General features: G+C 36.2%; 1 protein-coding gene across 6 annotated transcripts in view; it reads left to right on the top strand.

The window, feature by feature from the left end:
• LOC106987098 (signal recognition particle 54 kDa protein) overlaps window positions 1-22050 on the top strand; it is a 67299-nt gene that overhangs the window by 32119 nt on the left and 13130 nt on the right. For 3 of the 6 annotated variants that reach the window (XM_015085340.3, XM_015085341.3, XM_015085342.3), the window contains 3 exons: window positions 1757-1927; window positions 4323-4418; window positions 5544-7052. In XM_015085340.3, coding sequence (XP_014940826.1) covers window positions 1757-1927; window positions 4323-4418; window positions 5544-5635 — 359 coding nt within the window. In that variant the 3' untranslated portion in view covers window positions 5636-7052. The other 3 variants (XM_027065587.2, XM_053224360.1, XM_027065586.2) reach the window with 3 other exon arrangements.

Raw genomic sequence — 22050 nt, forward strand, 5'->3', positions numbered from 1 at the left:
TTAATATGTGAAAAGATTTTCCATAATTATAGGTATAATAGGATGGTATAGATTACTATATTTTATTATGTATTTATTTTTAAAGTTTATTCATTTATTTTGAGAGAGTGCTCACGTGTGCATGCACGTATGCATGAGTGTGGAAGGGGCAGAGACAGAAGGAGAGAGAGAATCTGAAGCAGGCTCCATGCTGACGTGGGGTTTGATCTCACAAACCATGAGATCGTGACCCGAGCCAAAATCAAGAGTCGGACACTTAACCAACTGAGCCACCCAGGTGCCCTGGAAATATTTTCCATAATTATAGGTACATTAGAATGGCATAGATTACTGTATTTCAGATACTGGGTCACCTCTCCTGGGGATATTAAGATGGAGACTAGGTGACCATTTATTGGGGAATGTTGTAGAGAGAATGAAGACATAATAGAAATATTGACTAAAGTCCATCCTGTTCCTGAGATTGTATGCAGCTAAAGCCAGAAGAAATACACATCATACTCATAGAGTTATAAAAATGCTGAAGGGGTGGGGCGCCTGGTTGGCTCAGTCAGTTAAACGTCTGACTTCAGCTCAGGTCATGATCTCACAGTTCGTGAGTTTGAGCCCAGCATCAGCCTCTCCACTGACAGTGCAGAGCCTGCTTGGGATTCTCTCTCTCCCCCTCTCTTTCTGCCCCTCTCCCACATGTGTTTTCTGTCTCTCTAAAATAAATAAACTTAAAAATTAAAAAAAAAAAATGGGGCCCCTGGGTGGCTCAGTCGTTTAAGTGTCCGACTTCGGCTCAGGTAGTGATTTCACAGCTTGTGAGTTCGAGCCCCATGTAAGGCTCTGTGCTGACAGCTCAGAGCTTAAAGCCTGCTTCAGATTCTGTCTCCCTCTCTCTCTGCCCCTTACCCGTTTGCACTCTGTCTCTCTCTCTCTCTCAAAAATAAACATTAAAAATTTTTTTAATTAAAAAAATTATTCTTAAGAAAATAAAAATAAATTAAAAACTAAAAATGCTGGAGGGAATTAACTCATTATGTTATAGAAAGGATTAAAATACTAATAATAATTACTTGATTATAAAAAATACAACCATTATTTTGTTGATGATAGGTAGAGCCTACCTACTTCCACTTGCTTAAGTGCCTAAATTTGTGATTTAAGTGTTACTAGTTATTTAGAAATGAGCAGTTTTCTTTTTTGAAAGACACCTTATGCTTCTAATATATGCTCTGAGGAGCAGGCGGATATGAGATATGGAAAAAGTGGACATGGGTTTCAAGGGTTTTCAGAATGCTTTATTTTACTTAAACTGTGGGGTGAGTACATGTTTATTTGTTTTAAAGTTTATTTATTTATTTTGGGAGAGAGCACATGTGAGCAGGTGGACGGGCAAAGAGAGAGAAGAGAGAGAAAATCCCAAGCAAGCACCTCCTGTGGGTTCAGAGCCTGATGCGGGGCTCCATCCCGTGAAGGAACCATGGGATCATGACCTGAGCCAAAATCAAGTCAGATGCTTAACCGACTAAGCTAGGAGCCCCTGTTTTATTGTTTTCATAGCTTATGAATATTATAAATGTTCTTTTGAATATATTCCATGTTTAATTTTTAAAAATCAGATGCAAACATGGCAGATGATAATAACATTTGTTAAATTTGGTGGTGACTTCATCATTTTGTTTTCGTGTGTGTGAGGTATTTGTACATAACTGTTTTGATAATGAATGTTAATTGTATGTAAGTGATAGTAATTAATCCTCGTCTACAGAACTTGACAGTACTGATGGTGCCAAGGTTTTTAGTAAACAACCAGGAAGAATCCAAAGAGTGGCAAGAGGATCAGGTGTGTCGACTAGAGATGTTCAAGAACTTTTGACACAATATACCAAATTTGCACAGATGGTAAAAAAGATGGGAGGTATCAAAGGACTTTTCAAAGGTAAGAAAAGTAACAAACTCCTCTTTTGTTAGTACTGAAAGTAAAGAAAGAAGGTGAGAAATTAAAAGCCAGGAGTGCTACCAGGATTGGCAAACACTGCTGAATTTCATGTTATATTCAAGTACTTCTTGAATGTGATCTGTGATTTATCTGTTTGCACAAAGTAATAAATACTAATGTTTAAAAAAAAACAAATTTAATGACTTTATTTTTATGATGTAATATATATTGAAGACAATTTAGAGCATATAAGAAAGAATAAGAAAAAAATCTTAAAGCACCCATTACCTTTTCTCTCCAGAGAATCCTATGGGTTTTATTTTAAATAACATTTGGTAAATGAGTGCTTTCTTCTGATACGTCATGACTATTTTTCTGTATTGTCAAATATTCTTCAAAATATAACTTTGAAGCACTGAATACTCTCCCAGGTATGCTTGTATCTTCATTTAGTGCAGTGGTTATTTATGTTGATCCATTTGCTCCTATATCAGTATCAGTTCCTGCATCAGTTCCTGTGCAGTCTTCCATGAGGCCAGGGATTTTGTCTATTTTAATCAGATACATAGTAGATGCTGAACGAATTTTGTAATTATTATTTCCAGTTGGTGGTTAAATGTTTTCTCAGTATGTGTTTTTTAAATTACCACTCAAGTTTAACATCTCTTCATACATTTTTTGGTTTGAATTTCTTTTGTGAATCACCTCTTAGGTTCCTTGTTTATTTGTCTCATTTTCCCCCCTATTGCTTTGTAGTAACTCTTCGTTTGTGTCTGCAAATATTTTACCCAGTTTTCATTTGCCTTTTATTTTATTTTTTTTAGTGAAAGGAAGCTTTCATTTTTAATGTAGCCAAGCCTATTTATCATTTTCTTTGATTTCCTTTATACTCATAAAAGCCTTCTCCATGTTGGTACCACAATAGCCACCTATACTTTCTATTTTGGTTTTAGTTTTTAACTCTTTATCCCATCTGAAATTTATTTTGCTGTGTACTGTATAAAGCAAAAAGATGTTTACTTTTCCAAAGAGTTAATCAACTGTCCTAATCCTCTCTTAAAATTTATTCTAATTTTTTTTCTATATTTTCTATATTAAAATTTTTTTCTATGTTTCTATATTGTTCTATATTATGTATAGAAGTTTTTACTGCCTTTTGTCCTAGACACTTATTTTCCATGCTTGTTGTATTCTATTTTGTTTTTTGTGGCAGGGAGAAAAGTTAGACTAACATGTTTAAAATTGTAATTCCTAACATCACATGCTGTTTCAGATAGTGATTATTAAACACATTATGTCAGTTTAACATCTTTCCCAAATAACGCTGACTATTCTTGATAGAACTGCAGATCTAAGCACTGATTACTCAGTAAAGGCACAATCAAGATGAAATGAGCAGTGGATGTGGCACACATTCTTGTCATACCAAGCTCTTGATATTCTTTTAGAAGTTTTAAGTCCTCGGAAACAAATACATATGACAGTTTACCAATAGACACAGAATTCATGTTTTACACAGATTTATTAATCATGAAAAATTTTTCACGGATTTTACCATGTTTTATAAAAACATATTTTTCATTCATATATCTTAATTCATATAACTTATTCAGATTAGTCAGCTTTGATGCTCATTTTCATAAATACTTTTGAGAAGCACCAGAGTTATGTTCCTTTGAAATAATTTTGCTTGAAGCAGCTCTGCTTACTCATTATTGTTACATAGATGATCTCTTTTGCTTCCTGTCTCTTAAGACCACAGCAGCTATTCTCTTAAAGGATGCTCTTTCCTGTTTTGCCTCAGAGTGCATCTCTTTTATTGGCTTCCTTTTTTCCTGTGGAGTTTCAACCAAGTGTGTGGAAATTCATTGGTAAATGGAGTTGCATTATTTGTCTTTCTCTTGTCTGAAGCTTTTCATTATTTTTAATAGCTTCTTAGATATATGCAAATCTTCATGCTTTCTCAGAGTCATTATTTCATATTCATTTACCAGCAATCCAGGCTCATTCCTGATTAACTCTTATCTATAAAGTCAGTTTTTTGTTTAGCATTCTCCCGTATGACTATTAAACAATTGTTTTTATAGCTTACTGTTAATAACCACTGGATACAGTTTTAACAAAAATAGCCCTTAAAAAGTCCCTTGAATGTCCCTTAATATAGAATTTTAATATAGAATTTTGTTCTTTCTCAAAAATATGTATGTAATTGAGATAAAGATTAGAAGGGAATATGTATAAATAGAAATAATGTGTTCAGGGTAATAACCTAATACCTAAGGTTATGGGTGATTGTTTAAAAATTTTACTCAATTCATAAAATTTTCTTTGATACCCTGATTATATTACATTCTTACATTCTACATTGACTCAAAACCTTTTTATTTTTTTTCAGGTGGTGACATGTCTAAGAATGTGAGTCAGTCACAGATGGCAAAATTGAATCAACAAATGGCCAAAATGATGGATCCAAGAGTTCTGCATCACATGGGTAAATATAAAATTGTTGCCAGTTTATAACATACAGTTTTAATTTATAAAGGTTGAGTTTTAATAAGCCTTCTGTTGTGATACTATGAAAATCTGTTCAAAGATGTATGGTTTAGGGAAATGGCCATCTGAATTCTAAGTTGAATGGTTGTAATAGTGCTATATAACAGAGGTTTTATTTACTCTTCTGCTGCCATTGGTGTGATTTTTTTTTTTTTTTAATCTTTATTTATTTTTGAGAGAGGGATGGAGTGTGAGCAGGGGAGGAGCTGAGGGGAGGGAGACACAGAATCAGAAGCAGGCTCCAGGCCCCGAGCTGTTAGCACAGAGCCCGACGCGGGGCTCAAACTCACAAACCGTGAGATCATGACCTGAGCCAAAGTCGGATGCTTAACTGACTGAGCCAAAGTCGGATGCTTAACTGAGTGAGCCACCCAGGCGCCCCATTGGTGTGATTTTTGAGCAAGATACTTAATCATCTTCTGTTAATGTTTGAAGACCTTTTGCCCTAGTTTGGAATCTGGGTATTTTCAATGAGGAGACTTTGAAATTATATAAGGATTCTGAAACCCAGTTATACTTTTGCCATGTGACCTATGAAAAGTTCCTTAAACTTTCTGAAACTCACTTTCCTCTTTTGTAAAATCACAGATAATAGCTCATCAGGACATTGTGAGCTAATATATATGAAAGCATTTAGTACAGTTCTGGGCATACAGATGTTCAATAAATGGTAAATTCTTTTCTTCCTGTAAGTCCTGTGAAACAACTCCTCTGCTCCCCTGAATTGGTCGTGATTTACAACAAGAGTCTTTTGGACTTCCCAGAAAAAATTTTTTTGTTTAGTTTTATTGACTTCCTATTGTGTACCAGGTATTGTTCTAAGATTCTTTCATATATTATCTCATTTATTCCTTATAACTTGATGAGATATGTTATTCATTCTGTTTTACAGATAAGGATATTGGTGATAATACAAAATTTTAATTGGTTTGTTCTTTAAGGCTGATGACCAAATTGCAGTCAGATCCCAGTAAATTTTTAGAAGTTAAAGTACTTCTTAGGCAAAAGTAATGTTTCAAGTTCTGCATAATAATTATCTGAATTTACTCTACTTTCACTCTAGGTGGTATGGCAGGACTTCAGTCAATGATGAGGCAGTTTCAACAGGGTGCTGCTGGCAATATGAAAGGCATGATGGGATTCAATAATATGTAAAGAAGATGCCTTAATATAAACTGACTCAGTTGATTACATTATTTGCTGAGACCTCAGAGTTTCCCTCCTTTTTGCAAACAGGAAAAAAAAAAGTATTTTTCTTGCCTGTCTTGCTCTTTTTCTTCTTCTCATCTTTTTTCCCCCTCCTTTTCTTCTTCCTTCCTTCTTTTCTCCTTCCCTTTGATATAAGGGAGGAATATATAGTTTTTGTGGAATCATTCTATTTTTGCTTTAGATTTTCTTCTGTTAGTGTTCACCACCATAATACTTCTTAAGTTAAACAAATCATGATGTAAAATTTAGTACTTAAAAGTTTTTAATTGTCTCAAAGGCCAAGCATTACATTTGTAAACAGTCCTGGTCAGTAGTTACATGATGTCTCAATAAAAGTGCTGTAAAATAAACTTTAAACTCGTTATAAATTAAGGGGTTGTTAACTTTCTTATGATTTAAATTTATCAATGTATCACATTAAAAGGCAGACAGAAAAACCAATTGCTATGTCACTTAAAACTCGTCCTACATGTATACCTTTAATTGGAGATATCATAGAATAATTTAACCATTAGTATTAGGGATTTTTGTTTAACTTAGAATAATTACGGTAATTTTGCCATACAAATCTTAGGCCTGCTATTTAAATTGAAATTGTGAATTTGGTTAGTTTACAATATAATGTTTTGTATATAGCTTCCATTTTCATATCTCATATTTTTGAAGACTTAATGACAATATTTGGTTTTTTTTGAAAAGCCAATTTTGTTTCTTGCACACCAAAAAAATCTGTTTGATGAAACTGATGTACTTTGTTAATAGTTAATGTATAGACCTCCTAATGGGAAAATAATTGCATATATTAGGCTGTTAATACATATTAAAAATAATGAGACCATGACAAGGTTGATCTGGTTGTTGGTTACTTTGGATTGCTGCATAGTACATTTAGAAAAGTGGCTTTTAAATAAGTTATGAAATTAAAAATACTAGAATAATTATTATACTTATTCATTGTTGATCATGAAGACTAGATATGGTATAGTTGTGTATTTTGAGCTATAGTGAATTGATCTTCAGCACAGGATTGATTTGTAGTAGTAGGAGAGGATATTTTTATAGTATTAATTTTTTATGACTCAAGCGTTTCAAAAAGGTCTTATAAGCCAAAGTATCTTTTAAAAATAATTACAAAAAGAGTGCAACAGATTTTCTTGTTTACTTGGGCACAGATTTTTATATACCACTAAATTATTTTTACCAGCTAAAAATTAGCATACTCCTATAAAACACTGTATACCCTATATAAATGATGTATCTTGTACTCTGCAGAAATGTCATAAGGTCCAGCTATAGAAATTTGACAATGAGAAAATGCTGTTTTCCAAATTAGTTTCTAATTAAACTGATGCATACCACCTTTTCTGGGCAAGCATTTTTGTGATTTCTGTCCTCGGGGTACCACTTTTCACTTTGACCAAAAAAGGAAATGAGACACTTGGCCAAACTTTATGACTAAGGTGTTGCCTTTAAGTTTTTTTTGTGTCTGGTGCAAATTATATTTTTCAGAAGCAAAAATAACAGTGGCAAAGGACAGCTGAACACCTGTTCAGCTTCCATTTCCTCTTTGGTAAGACGAGGGAACTGGAGATGCTCTCTAAACTTCTGATTTCATTAATTCCTCAATCTGACATCTTTAGTTGCAAAAGCTAGCCTTCCATTCTCACGGTTTTTGTCCAAGTGCAAACAACGTAAGTTTGACAGCATAAATAATTTGACCAAATTTCCTTTTATTTTTCACTATTGTTAAAATTGGTTCCTAAGCTTTTTGGTACCTGTTATATTCCCAACTTAGACCCCTACGTAGATCTACTATTGTATAACATTGGATTCTTCCTGAAGTTTATTATAATATGTACAAAAATAAAACTAGGTGTAGTTCCTAAGCTTACAATGCTTATGTAATTATAAAACAAAAACTTGGAAATTAATTTCAACAAACTATAATACCAACAAAGGGCAAATTAGTGGGCAATTTCATGTGATGGATGTCAGTATTTTTCTGGAAGTATCGTATTTGCTGGCATATAAGATACAAGGTAAGTATATACAATGCATTGCAATTTTATGGAGTAATTTATTGGAAAAAATTTAAGTACCTTTCATATGTAGTAAAAATGATTTCAAAGTGTCTTATATAAATCATTATTTTGTTCAGATAAATACAGTACATTATAATGAGAAGAGTTCCTAGGTGTGACATGCAGTAATATACTATCTTGAGTATAGTGTCACGTAGCTAAAAAGAAATGTAATATTGTCAATAAATACTGATCTACAGAGGTAACAAAAGCAGGAAATTTACTAGAACTAAAGTCTCATTATGCATATTCATATAGGTAGAACATATAATATTAACACCTTATTTCAGTGAATGTAGAGGGTTTAAAAAGTAAGCCACAATATAAAAATAAAATTGAATTTCTTTTATATATAGCTTTAGTACATACAAATATTTCAGTAAAAAATGGAAAAAGCATTTAAATGCGAAGGAATTTTAGCTTGATGCTTGTGTATGTGGTAAAAGTAAGTATTTTATAGTTTGTATGAGAGAGTAACCAAGGAATTTGAAGAAGTTCTAATAAAGACTAGATCTGTGAGAACCATGGCTAAATAATAACAAAATGTATGTAACTTTTGATCTTCCTTAAAACCCAGAAATAATTTTAATAAAGCCAAGTAAGTTATATCCAAAACTAGAAATCGATCATCACACCTCATATTTAGATAATTTTGTTCATTGCTTGTATTTACCAGATTCGAAACAGAGTGGTCATCTTCAAAATTTTGCTCTAAAATCCAATTACCATACTCTCAATGTTAAGCCATTGCATTAAAGTTGAGCCTAACATCTTCTTTGCTTTTGAGTCATGAGTTACAGGAATGATGAATTTATATCTCCTATGTTGGGGGCTTAATTTAAATTTAACTTCTAGAGAGTTGAGTAGTCTAAGAGTTATCTTTGTTAAATAGTTGTTGATGTGATGTGAAATTTTGCTATGATAGTTTTTTTCCCATACTTTGCAATTAGAGGGGAGTAACTTTGTGTTCAGTGTCAAGTAGTTGCTAACCCAAGAATCTAGGCCCTGTCTCTACTGACCTGGTATCTCTGATATGGGTATACTGAGTACGAGGTAATTTCCAGATACTTTTAAAGTGAAAATATACCTTGTAATCTGGTGATTATGGCGTATTTCCTTTGATAATGTGCATGTGGTGCCACTCAAGTTCTTTTGAGTTTGGCATGCCTATGCTACTATCTGCAATTTTCTCATTACTTTTCTTCTCTCCATCTGAAATTATCATTTGAAAAGCATATATCTTTTAGCTTCATTTGGCTTATAGGGTTCTCTCAGCCTAAAACAATGCGTTTCCTGGTACCAGTTGAATCTAAATGGAAAAACAGTCAAGTAATTACACAGCAGTACCTACCTGTAACAAGGATAATTCAGATGAACCTGATCCTTAGACAATCTCCTACCTCCTCTGACACTGGGGCATAAAGGCTTTACCTTCTCATGGGAAGCAGAAGGGAGTAATACCCTGTGACTATGGTATATTTTTAAGCAACACATGGCTAAAGTTTTGTGAGCTTCTTTACAGAGATAGGTCTCCTGTCTGCATCAGTGAGGACAACATGCAATGTCTGCCTACCTGCATAGTTTATGAACCATGCTTGCTTGCTTTTTATGATTTTATAATTGAATGAGAGAAATTTGTTCCTCAGTGACCCAAAAGAGGTAAGAGTTGTTATTGGATATGTTCACGGGTCCATAATTTCTGACTTTGGGAAATCAATTAAGGGGGTCAGAATTTCATTTCTGGTAGAAGTGGTGCAAGAAATATCTGCTGGTTTCTTCACACTCAAAATATAGGAAGTGTGAAAACCTTCAGTTGATGTGTCTCTTGATTTTCTGCAGTTTCCTTCTTACTGTGTTAAGAGAAACAGTGGATAATCTTGCCCTGAGATAAATGGCATCTTTGTTTCCCCAGTTTTCTTGAAAAATAATGGACATAGGTCACTGTATAAGTTTAAGGTTACAGCATGATAGCTTGATTTACACATATTATGAAATGATTACCAAAATAGGTTCAGCTAACATCCATCTTCTCATGTAGGTACAATAAAAAAGAAGGAGAAAAAATTTCTCTTTGTGATGAGAATTCAGGATTTATTCTTAAGTTTTCTATATATCGTATATCAGTGTTAGCTATAGTCATCATGTATGTTACATGGAAAGATCCTTAATTGTGGCAGTCCCTTTATTTATTTATTTATTTATTTATTTATTTATTTATTTTTATATTTATTTTGAAAGAGAGCTGGGAAGGGGAAGGGAGAGGAGAGAGAGAGAAGGGGAGGAAGAGGGGGAGAGAGAGAGAAAGAATCCTAAGCAGGTTCCACACTGCCAACGTGGAGGCTGATGTGGGGCTCCATTTCATCAACTATGATACCATGACCTGAGCCAAAATCTAGAGTCAGACGCTTAAGTGACTGGGCCACCCAGGTGCCCCGTTGCAATCCTTATTACAGCTTTATACTTGTTTTTTTGATTATTGCCAGAAGACTCCTAGTGTTCTACGGACTTCAGATTAATATGTACAGTTTTCAACATTGAGATTACTGTGTTTAGGCAGAGTATACAAAGAACCTAATATTTTATGACTAATGCCATATAAAAGATTCTGCTAGTTGAATATCAGTAGTCTATTCTTGAGACAAAAAAAATCTGACCAAATTGCAATGAGAAGAAATGTGCTCACATGGCATCAGATAAAACCTGCTCACTTGGTATTTTCATTTGTTTCTTAAATATAGGGCTTGCAAATGGCTGTATCTTAGAATAGACTTCAAAAATATACACACTTTGATAATTTGCCTCCACATCTTTTCATCTATCACATTCACCTTTGATGTAGGGATTTTCTGCCCCTAATAGCCCATTTTCTGACATTTTCTTTCCCAGAGGAGTGGAGTAGCTAAGAGTATAGGCTTCAGAAGCAAACTGCCTGACTTTGAATCCTTGCTTGGCTGCTTACCTGCTGTGTCCATGAGCAAGTTTCTTTCTTCCTTCCACCCCCTGCTTTTTTTTTAAAGTAAGAGCATGGGCAAGAGGGTCAGAGTGTGAGAGACAGACAATCTTAAGCAGGCTCCACATTCAGCACGGAGCCCATCGTGTGGATAGATCCCACGTCCCTGGGATCGATGACCTGAGCTGAAATCAAGAGTCAGATGCTCAACTGACTGAGCTACCTAGGAGCCCCATGAGTAAGTTTCTTACTCTCTCTAAGCTTTTGTCTCCTCATCGGTAGAATGTTGGTAACTATAGTAGTACCTCACAGCTGTTAGAAGTGAGGAAGAGTTCATACAAGGAAAGTCCTTAGCGCAGTATCTGGGCTCCATAAGTGAAGCCACTACTATGATTTAAAAATTTTTTTATGCTTAAAATCAACCTAAAGTGCATTTTTCGTTTTACCACCTTATTTTTTCTTATGTGTCATTGATAGTGATTCCTTATTTGAGGGATGGGATAACTTAAAAACATTTTCTATTAAAATATGTATGTAGCTATGATAAAACCATAAGAAAATCTTGTTGTTTTATTTGATGGACATTCCTGGTTATCAAGTTTTAGCTTTGTTTTCCTAGCTTTTCAGAGAAATAGGTGGATCCAACTACACCTTTTTAGATCTATAAGCACCATTAAGTGATAAATTTAGGCCACAATTATGTTTTCAAGTAGATATATTAATATCTGGATGTGTTTTTTTTTTGTCATAGTGATATAATACAACTTACACTACCAAGGTAAATGAAGGAAAGATTTGACATATTGCTTTGTTTGCCCACTTTTAGTTGACCTATGGCAGTCTGGAATAATGACAAAAATGTTAATGCCCAAAATAAAACCATTAGAATTTCTATGCTTTTCTGTTGCTATCAGTCCTTCATTTGTAATAGACTGCCCTTCAAATGCTAATTTGTGTTAAAAAAGTAATTCTTAGGAAATGCTTCCAGTTCATATTGGGATATGACTTGCATTTTGAATTTTCAGTTAACTAAGAAATACACTTGTAAACTATGAACACAAGTCCTGCTTCAGCAGTGAAAATTGTAATTTGATGTTTAATCACCAATTTGCAAAATAAAATCATGCATTTATAAACATTCCACAAAATTTTTAAATAATATCGTTGATGTCGTTAAGAGGAAAGGGATTTTGAATACAAGTAATGCAGAACTGTTCTTGTTTATGAAAGCCAAATCATAAGGTCTTTAACAATTGGCTCTTTTTCTTTTCAGTTTATTGCAGAGATTGTTTTTGCTGTTTTGGACTGTCTCAACCTTTGCTAATGACACTAGGCAGCCTCAGATCATATTACTAAAACCTGTTTACCTTAGCAACAAGCTAACTTAATTTTATTACCAGAAAATGGATTATGAATTCCCAATTATTAAAATGTTGGTTTTCAAATAATCAACTTTTGTCTTTAAGGTTTTTGGTTTTTTAGGTTATAGTTACATGCAGGATAGAAGTGTACAAAAATATTAAGCAGAGAGTAAGGAAAAACAATTTTTGTACAAGAGAGAAGGGAATATTTAAGATTACAGGGGTGTGGACCTTGTTGGGGTCAGGTAGAATTACAGATACACTACGCCATAACTTTGGAGAGTATTTCTGGATTTTGACTGGCATAAAAATGGAATTTAAAGTATCATATAACGCTCCCTGTGGCCCAAATAATGTATTTTATTTTTGACCTCTACAATTGACAAAACCTTGTGTGAAAACTTTCATACTAAAACTACAATAAAAATAATTTTAGTGGAAATGCTCCAACTAGTTTAAGTAATACTGTAATCGGTGCAATCATGACTTTAATTTGGTTGAACATTGGGAAAAACGGGAAAAAAATCCCCTTATACATGCACACACGCTCCTAAAACATAATAAAACATGCCTTGTATTTGTCAAAATGGAACCTTGGGGCTGCCCTTTGCCCTCCTTCAGATATCACTTAACTTTTTCTCTAGTTATACTTAAGTATTTCAGAGAAGTGTAAACAAAATTTACCTTTCAGGCTCTTATTTTACGGGTATTTTGGCTAGACTGTCATCCATGTTATGTATGGAATATGCAGCATGAGCCGTACATCTTAAAATCTATTTGACAAACCTTTGAAGCATACTACAAGGCTGTTTGGTTTTACAAGTGCAGAAACCAAGATCTGGGAGGGTGACTGGCCAAAACGCAGCTGCTGCATGGCTGCCCCGGGATCCCCAAGGCCAAGCTCCAGGTGCAGGTACGAGGCATGACGTCACCGGTGGTGCCAGGCGGCTGCTCCGAGAGCTGCGGACGTGGGCTGGGCCGGAAGCGGTGCTGCTGGCGGCTCTCCTCGCTCCGCCCCACGCGAGCTGGTCGCTGAGTCGCCCAGGCCCCGGTCTGCAAAACCGGAGTTGGGGGCGAGGCGCCGGCCGGCCCCGCCCCTCAGGCAGGTCCCACCCATCAAGGCAGCCCCACTCCTCCTGCCTTGGCGTGGCCGGGCGCGGCGCGAGGTGGGCGCTGCCGGTGAGTGCCAGTTCGTGACGGCCGGCTCGGTCCGCGCCTGGGTGGGGGAGGCGGAGAATGGAAATGGGCTTATCGGCCATTACGTTCTATCTTGCCAGCGCCAGCAGCCCTGTAGCGGTGACAACGATGGACCCAGAGCCTCTGAGCCGTGCGGAGGGAGAAGCAGTAGGAGCCTCTGGAGCTGCGGCCGCCGCGACGTTCAGGGAATCGACTCGGCAGGTAGGTGGGGCCGGCGAGGGAGGTGGCGGCGCGGAGGCTGGGGCTAGGAGAGACTAGCTGAGAGGAGACAGCCCTCGTCCGCCGGCTGCCCTCTTTGGCCTGCCCGGTGTTGTGTTCCTCCCAGCAGGCCGCCCGCCGGAGGTGCGTTTCGGGGTTCGTCCTCACGGTATCCTCGCCTCTGCCCAAAGGCACCGGCTTAGGGCAAGGGGCGAACGCCTCGCCACAGCAGGGCGTCCCTCACCAACCCTTTCCGCTGGCAGCTCTGCGGACTGTGGGGGGCTCCCGGGGGTGCTATTCCATCTTGGGGTCTGCGAGCGAGGAACGAAGGCGTGGCTCCGAAAGGCTGTCCTTAGAGTAGCTGGAAGCCAGGTGACGGCGGCTTCAGACACTTCTCTGCCTCTCCTTGTGCAAGCGCCTGAGTGTCTTGTTTGTGCCCTTTGGTTAGCTAATAGCAACTATGTGCTGAGCGTTTACAGGCTTTCTTTCACTTAATCCTGATAACTTCTGCATGATGTGGGTGTTATCCCCATTTCACTCGCGGGGTAACTAAGGCTCGGAGCTGCCCAATAGAAGCATAATGGGAGCCACATTTTCTAGTAGCCATTACTTAAAAAGTAAAAAGAAATTTTAATTTTTATTTGTATATTATTAATATTTTATTAACCTAATTTAACAAAAAACTTAAATATGTAATTAATGTGAAAGTTAACAATGAGATATTTTACGTTCTTTTTGGTACAAGGCTTAGGAATCCTGCGTGTGTTTTAGACCTATTGCACATCTAAGTTTGGGCTATCCTCATTTTAAGGGAGCATTAGCCACATGTGGCTAGTGGTTACTGTGTTGGACAGCAGAAGTTTAGAGAGGTAAGGTCTGGAGGTTTGTTTTGTTTTCAGTTTGATAGTTTAAAGTAGTAGTTTAGGGGAGCCTAACTGGCTCAGCTGGTGGAGCATCCAACTCCATCTCAAGATGGTGAGTTCAAGCCCCACTTTGGGTGTGGAGCCTACTTTAAGAAAAATAATAAAGTGTTCTTTTATTAAAAAAAAAAGGAATAGTTTAGGAACTTTGGCCAAGTAAAACTAATGAAGAATTTGTTTCACCTGAAACTAGCTTATTAGTACAGTGTGGGCCATTAAGAACCTCGAGTTTCTCCTACGTAGAAATCTTTCCACCTTCAGTGGAAATGAAGCTTTTTGGGTAGCTTCAGTTTTGAGACTAACCACCACCTGAATGTTAGTAAGACATTTCCCCCAAACTACAGTTTCCTAGGGAATAGTGCGTGAATGCGAGTGTAGCTTCTTGTAGTATAGAACGTAGTTTGCATGAACAAAAACTTTTCTCCATACTAGTTTTTATATGGAATTTCTTGTTTTTCTCCTACTTGAGAAGGAGAAAAGTCATCAGCAAGAAGGAATTCAGGGACAACACTAATTGATTAGGGAGCCTCTTTTCATTTTCAGTAGAGACCTGTTGCTGACAGGTACATGTGAACTGGACCTTTAAGTCTGTAGTGTTCGATATATTTTCATTTGGTTTTTCCTTCTGTTGTTATCATTGTTTTCATCACTGCTTCAAGCTTTGAATCACTCTAATAGCAAAGTAAACATACCTGTATTGATTTATCAGCTAAATATTGTTTGAAGAGAGGCTCTTTGTTTTTTGGTTTAGTGATATTATATTATTTTCAGATTCCTGGTTGAAACATAATAAATATCTAAACAGTAAAGGAGGCTGTTGAACAAAAAGTAGGAAGTCATAAGAATACCCCCATCGCCAGTATCTCACATTCACTTTCACCAAAAGTAAGTTTCTGTTGTGATCATTCTGAGATTTCCTATGCATATATAGTCTCTTCTGCATTAAACATAAATAGGTTCATACTATACAAACTGTTTTCTGACTTTCCCTTTTTTGCTCTCTCATTCACATTCCTGAAACAGAAACATCTCTGGGAACCCCAGATCTATGCCTTTGAGCATATTTAGAGCAAAGAGGTCCAAGTGGGGACCTGGGTGGAAGGAGATCCTCCTGTCCTTGATCAGTTGTCTGAACTGAACAGTGTAGGGAAAGGAGTAAGAAATAGGAGCTTGGCTTTGTATTTAGAATTTCACCTCAAATCAGGCCATTCAGTACCTGTTGTGATATCCTATCAGGCAGGTTCTTTGACTAGACTTTTAATCAAAATCTGAGCCTCAATATTATTAAAGGAGTGAAAATTTTAGTGCTACACATTCATTTATGTAGCACCTCTGATACCAAGAACTTATGATGTGCTAGGAACTATCTAGTGAAGGATACACACTCTGCCTACTTCCATGTTGCTACCTAGTTGGGGACGGTGACACAGAATAAATTCCATGATGTGCAGTACATGTTTTAAAGAAGTTCTTGGTGCTAAGAGACTGTGTAAAAAGAAAATTGCCGTTAAAATCAGGCCCCGAGGAACTAGATAAGTTAATTTACAGTCTAGTCTGGTTAACTATAAAATGTGAATTGACAATGCATCTATTAATTTCCTGATGTTAGGAACCTCTTTTTTCGGATCTTTGGAATTTGTTAAAATGGAATTTGTATTATGGACAGTGAAATTTTTCTTACTAAGAGGTTTATTGTTTATCAGTAAAAAAGAAACATTTGCAAAATTCAGAGAATAACTTTCATTTATAATTGTTGGGAATTTTGCACCAGACTATTTTCATTTTCTGGTTGGTTTTACTCATCAATGCCTCCCTTCACTGTTCCGCCTTTCTTTTTCCCTAGAGGTTGGAATCACATGTCATAAACTGTCTTTCACAGGTTTTTTTACTTGCCACTCTCGTTCCTTAAGATGATGGGTTGACCAAACTATAGCCTATGGGCCAGATTCCCACTAGCCACTATATAAAGTTTTTTTGGAACACAGCTGTACCCATTTATTATGTATTGTCCATGGCTGCTTTCACAGAGTTGAGTAGCTGTGATAGAAGCTATATGGCCTGCAGAACCTAAAATATTTACCATCTGACCTTTACAGAAAAGGTTTGCTTATTCCTGTTTAAGAAGATAAACCTAAAACTTGGGTTTTACTGTATCAAAAATTAATATTAAATTTTTAAAAGGAAGCCATTAGATAAAAGTCTCTTTAATAAAAATCTTTATATGAAATGTTACTAGAGCAAATAAAATGCCATTTTTAATTCTATATTGTGTGTAGAGAATATTACTCAAAGTTTTGTTTAAACTTAACCTCGGTGTTGGAATGAAAAATAAGAATCATGTTTCAGCCTTCACCTTTGCAGGTTTTAAAAAATCTTTTGGAAGGAATATTGCCAAGAGTCACAGCTAATGGAGATAGTAGCTAAGTTTATACTAATTGTTATGAACCAGCCAGAATGTTTTGATGTATTCAAGTTGTCCAAGGAAGGAAGGTAAAGTAGTTGAGCCAATGAGAGATATGCCTTCTCCTTTGCCTTTATCTAAGAAAGGAAAAATTAAGCTGATGAGAAATTACCAGAGGGAGCAGTGAGAAGCTGCTTCTGCTCTAATGGGGGTGGAACGGGACATGGTGATGTGCTGTGAAAGGTCTCAGCTCTGTCTACCGACAGGGACTGTTGCTTTGGCATCAGATCCATCCAGATAGTGTGATGACTGGAGATATAACCCAACTCCTCTGACTTTCCCTTGCTTGTGAAGGGATCCGCAGAGCTGAGTAATGGTTCAGAAGGAAATATTGACATCAGAACACCTATAAACCAAATCTTATTTCAAGGGGAAAAATGAAATTGAGTAGGAATGGCTCACTGTGCCTAGGGACCAGGTAAACCTGGTGGACCATTTGTTGTCCATTTTTTTTGTGGACATAATAAATGGGCTGGTCTTCCTTTATTAAGGGCCAGGATTTGTTTGAACCTTCAAGACAGGGTAGGGAGAATTGTGGCTTTTGTTTTTTCAGGTTAATCCAAAGATAGCCCCTGCTCTCAAGATTTTCATGATCTCAGTTCACTGTACAGGAGTCGTAGATGCTGTCAGTGATGTCTTCGTGTGTCGTGGAGCAATGTATGTGTTCTTTGAGTTGGTTATAGCTGGATTCAAATCCTGGCTAATGACTAAACTTACCTTTGGGAAGTGAAGAACAAAGAGGCCATATATTTTTTCGAAGAAGGAACTTAGAGGATTAGAGGAAATAATGCAAAAGTAAAGTTACTTATATTTGTATAACTGGGCAGTTCTAGTCCACTATTTTTATCAGTATAATCCCATCTCTGCAACTGCAGTTCAAAGAATTTTCCTGTTGGTTGAACAACATTCATGGTTTTAAATTGTTTGGTCATATATACAAGTGTAAGACTCCTTATAGAGGACGAAATTTTTGAACTCTGGACTATTCTAGAGAATCCCACCAATGTGGACTCTAATCGTGGGAGTCCTGTAGTCCTATATCATTTTGTTCATTTAGTCATAAAATTATATCAGTAATACATGAACATAGTCTCATCACAAAACAAAGAAAACAACAAAATACAAAAAAAGAAAAACAGGCCCCCTTGACTACTCCCTTGCCTCAACCTCTGCCCCTGTCTTAGTACCTGTCCCTAGGAGTAACCACTTGCCAGATTTTTCTTCACAATTGCACTGGCCTTTTTGAAATATTCTAGTAAGGAGATGAAATAAAGCCTTTCTTAGGAGTTTAAACTTGAGGCAAGATGACAGTGAAAAACCTTGTCCTCTCCCACAATGTGCATTTACTCTGAGTTTGGAACATGGCTATATATGTGAAGTAAAATTAGTATTTCCCTAGGAATGAAATTTGAGTGTAATTAGAATTCCATACACACTGTTATACTGAAATTTGTAAAATCCTTTTACTATCAGGAAAACTGTTGTCATCTATACATTATTGACTAAGAAATATGGAAATTTAGAGATAGAACACTTATGGCCTGTTTTCCAGATTTGATTTACAAATGAGTTTTATTTGGACTGCACAGTTTAAAATTTTTTTTCAGTTTGAATGTCTTCATGGGGGATGCTTTCAACCCAGGGTCTACCCTTCCCTATATAGTTTTGCTCACTTTTGGTACCAGTTGGCGTTAAAAAGCATTTTAATTAGGAACTTTTGGGTAAAGGAGAGATACAGAGTTAAGTTATACTAGTTTTGTTTTGCCCACACATAGCTAAGCCCAAATCCAGAGATGTAGAATTCTCTGCCATGAACTGTTATTTTATTTTATGTCTCTACTGTATGTATATGTGCATCTATATGATTTTCCTTTGATATTGTACATTAATCCATAATTAGCATTATTCTTTAAATGAGTGAAGTCCAGAGTATCTCCACATATTATATAGCATTGGAATTGCTATGACTTAAAGTGCAGTGCTTGATTTCTTAGCTGTTGACTTCAAGAACGTTTATTGGTTAAGTTCTATTTTTTACCCTCAGTAGTGAGTGTGCATGTGTTTGCTTTATTATTCATTAAACTCCACATTTATGCTGACACTCTTGTGTGTATGTGACCTCTTTTAAAAAAACATTTAAGGGTTGGTTTATGTTTCTTAATTCCCTACAATACAGCAACTAAGAATCTTTTCGCCATTTGAAAGATTAACCTCACTTGAAACTCATTATCTTATTATTGACATTAGATGAATAGTGAAAGAGGCTTTGAAAATGTAGAACTCGGAGTCATAGGAAAAAAGAAGAAAGTCCCGAGGAGAGTCATCCACTTTGTGAGTGGTGAAACAATGGAAGAATACAGCACAGATGAAGATGAAGTTGATAGCCTGGAGAAGAAAGACGTTTTGCCTACTGTTGACCCGGTAAGTTTGATACTTCTGTCAGTGGTTTTTAAAATTGATTTGTTTCCCCTTAAACATTGAATGAAGGGGCCTTTTGAGGTTTAAATTAACTATATATTGATTATCAAATTATACATTATGATTTTGGTATAAAATAGTATTTTTACAAATATGGATGGAAATATTTCCTGCATTTCAGTAGTGTGAAATCATTTGAGTGTCAGAATTCTTTGTCAGTGTAGCTAGGTTTCTTTAAGAGTTATCTTACTGAAGAGTGTTTGAATTCCAGTCCCTTTGAATTAAGGACTATAATAGTTTCCACCTAAAACTTAGGATTTGTCAGTTCTTTTTATATTGCCTCAAAGTTTGAGTAGAAGATGGGAGTGTACAGGGATGCCTGGGTGGCTCAGTTGGTTAAGCATCCGACTTCGGCTCAGGTCATGATCTCATGGTTCGTGGGTTCAAGCCTATGGCAGGCTCTATGCTGACAGCTCAGCGTCTGGAGCCTGCTTTGGATTCTGTGTCTTCCTCTCTTTCTGCCCCTTTCCAGCTTATGCTCTCTCTCTCTCTCTCTCTCAAAAATAAATAAACATTAAAAAAAAATTAAAAAGAAAAGAACATGGGAGTGAATAGTTCTTAATTTTATGTGCCTTATCAGCTAAATTTAAGAATTTCTAAATTATACATGATGTACTATAAAATTATAGGACTAGCTGTACATTCTTAAAAAGGAGTGTTGTCCTTCTAAGTAGGTTTTTGAGAGTTTAGTTGATCAATATTTACTGACTTTCTAATGGGTTCTCTTTCAGGCACTGGTGATACAGCAATGGGTACATAAATTTCTATTACATGCTAGTGGGCAGACAGGTAATAAATACATACTATAATTATTAGACTGAAAATTGCTATAAAGAAAATAAACCAGGATAACAGGATAGAGAATTATTAATTTGTATTCGATTTTAAAAATGTTATTACTAGTTTTTTATTAGATTCCACTCTTCATAAATTTTGGTTATTAAAAAAACATCAGATCCAGAGTCTCTACTATAGAATATATTCAAAGGACTGTGCAGTATACTCTGATGGCATTTCCAAATGTATGCAAAACATTGCAGAGGTGTTTCATGCATTGGGAGAATTGTTGGAATAAGTGTTTTTCTTTTAAATTAATTTGAAGGGATTCTTATTTATATACATTGTGTATATATGTATGAATTTAATTTAATTTAATTTAATTTTTATGTTTATTTATTTTGAGAGAGAGAGAGAATGAGTGGGTAAGGAGCAGAGGGAAGGGGAGAGAGAATCTAATGTAGGTTCCGTGCTGTCAGCATGGTGCCTGACGTGGGGCTCACAGACTGTGAGATAATGACCTGAGCTGAAATCAAGAGTTGGTCACTTAGCTGACTGAGCTGCCCAGGTTCCCCTTAAAAGTCCTTGTCTCAAAAGTTGCTCTCTACTTACAAAGAAACTGATAATAAAAGCATTGTGTAGAAACGAATGCATTCTTACTACTTTCCTAAAGACTAACTCTTTTTTAAAAAAGCTTTATTGAAGTGTGCCTCTGTGGCACAGTCAGTTGAGTGTCCAGCTCTTGATTTCAGCTCAGATCATAATCCTGTGGTCATGGGATCAAGCCCCACATTGGGCTCCACACTGAGCGTGGAGCCTGCTTAAGATTCTCTCCCTCCCTCCCTCCCACCCTCCCTCCCTTCCTCTCTCTCTCTCTCTCTCTCTCTCCCTCACTCTCTCTCACTTTCTCTCCCTCTGCCCCTCAACCCTTACTCTCTCTCTCTCTAAAAAAAAAAAAATTAAAAAAAGGAAATAAAAGCTTTATTGAAATACAGTTCACTTGGCATACAATTCACTGATGTAAAGTTACAGTGACCTGGCATTTATTTATTTATTTATTTAAATGTTTTATTTATTTTTGAGAGGAAGTGCACAAACAGGGAAGGGGCAGAGAGACAGAGAGAGGATCTCAAGCAGGTTCCGTGCTGTCAGCATGGAGCTCAAACTTACAAAGCAAACCATGAGATTATGACCTGAGCCAAGATCAAGAGTTGGACACTTAATCAACTGCCCCAGGTCTTTGATCTGTTTTGAGTTAATTTTTGTATATGGTTTGAGGTAAGGGTCTAACTTCATTATTTTGCATGTGGTTTTCCATTTTTCTCATTCTTTTCTCATTGTATGATCTTAGTATTCTTGTCAAATTTGATCATAGAATGTGGTTTTATTTCTAGACCCTCAGTTCTCCTCCAGTGATATATGTATATATGTCTTTCCTTGTACCAGTACCACACTGTCTGGGTTACTGTTGCCTTATAGCAAATTTTGAAGTTGAAGGCATTGAGACTTTCTACTTTGTCCTTTTTCTCCCAAGATTGTTTTGACTATTCTGGGCCCCTTTCAATTCCATATGGATTTTAGAATCAGCTTGTCAGTTTCTGCAAAGAAGTTAGCTAGGGATTATGTTGAATCTGTAGATAAATTTTAGAGCATTGATGTCTTAAGACTTTTGATTCATGAATCTTTAACTTCTTTAGATCTCCCTTAATTTTTTTCTATACTGTTTTGTAATTTTCAGAGTATAAGTTTTATACTTCATTCTTAAATTTATTTCTAAGTTTTTTTTTTTTTGATGCTACTGTAAGTAGAATTGTTTTCTTACAGTTTTCTTCTCTTCCAATCTGGATGCTTTTTATTTGATGTTCTTGCCTAATTACCCTAGCTAGAACCTGCATTACAATGTTGAACAGAAGTGCTGAGAAGTGGCCATTCTCATCT

Source organism: Acinonyx jubatus, chromosome B3 (assembly GCF_027475565.1).
Source record: "Acinonyx jubatus isolate Ajub_Pintada_27869175 chromosome B3, VMU_Ajub_asm_v1.0, whole genome shotgun sequence".
Lineage (NCBI taxonomy): Eukaryota > Metazoa > Chordata > Mammalia > Carnivora > Felidae > Acinonyx > Acinonyx jubatus.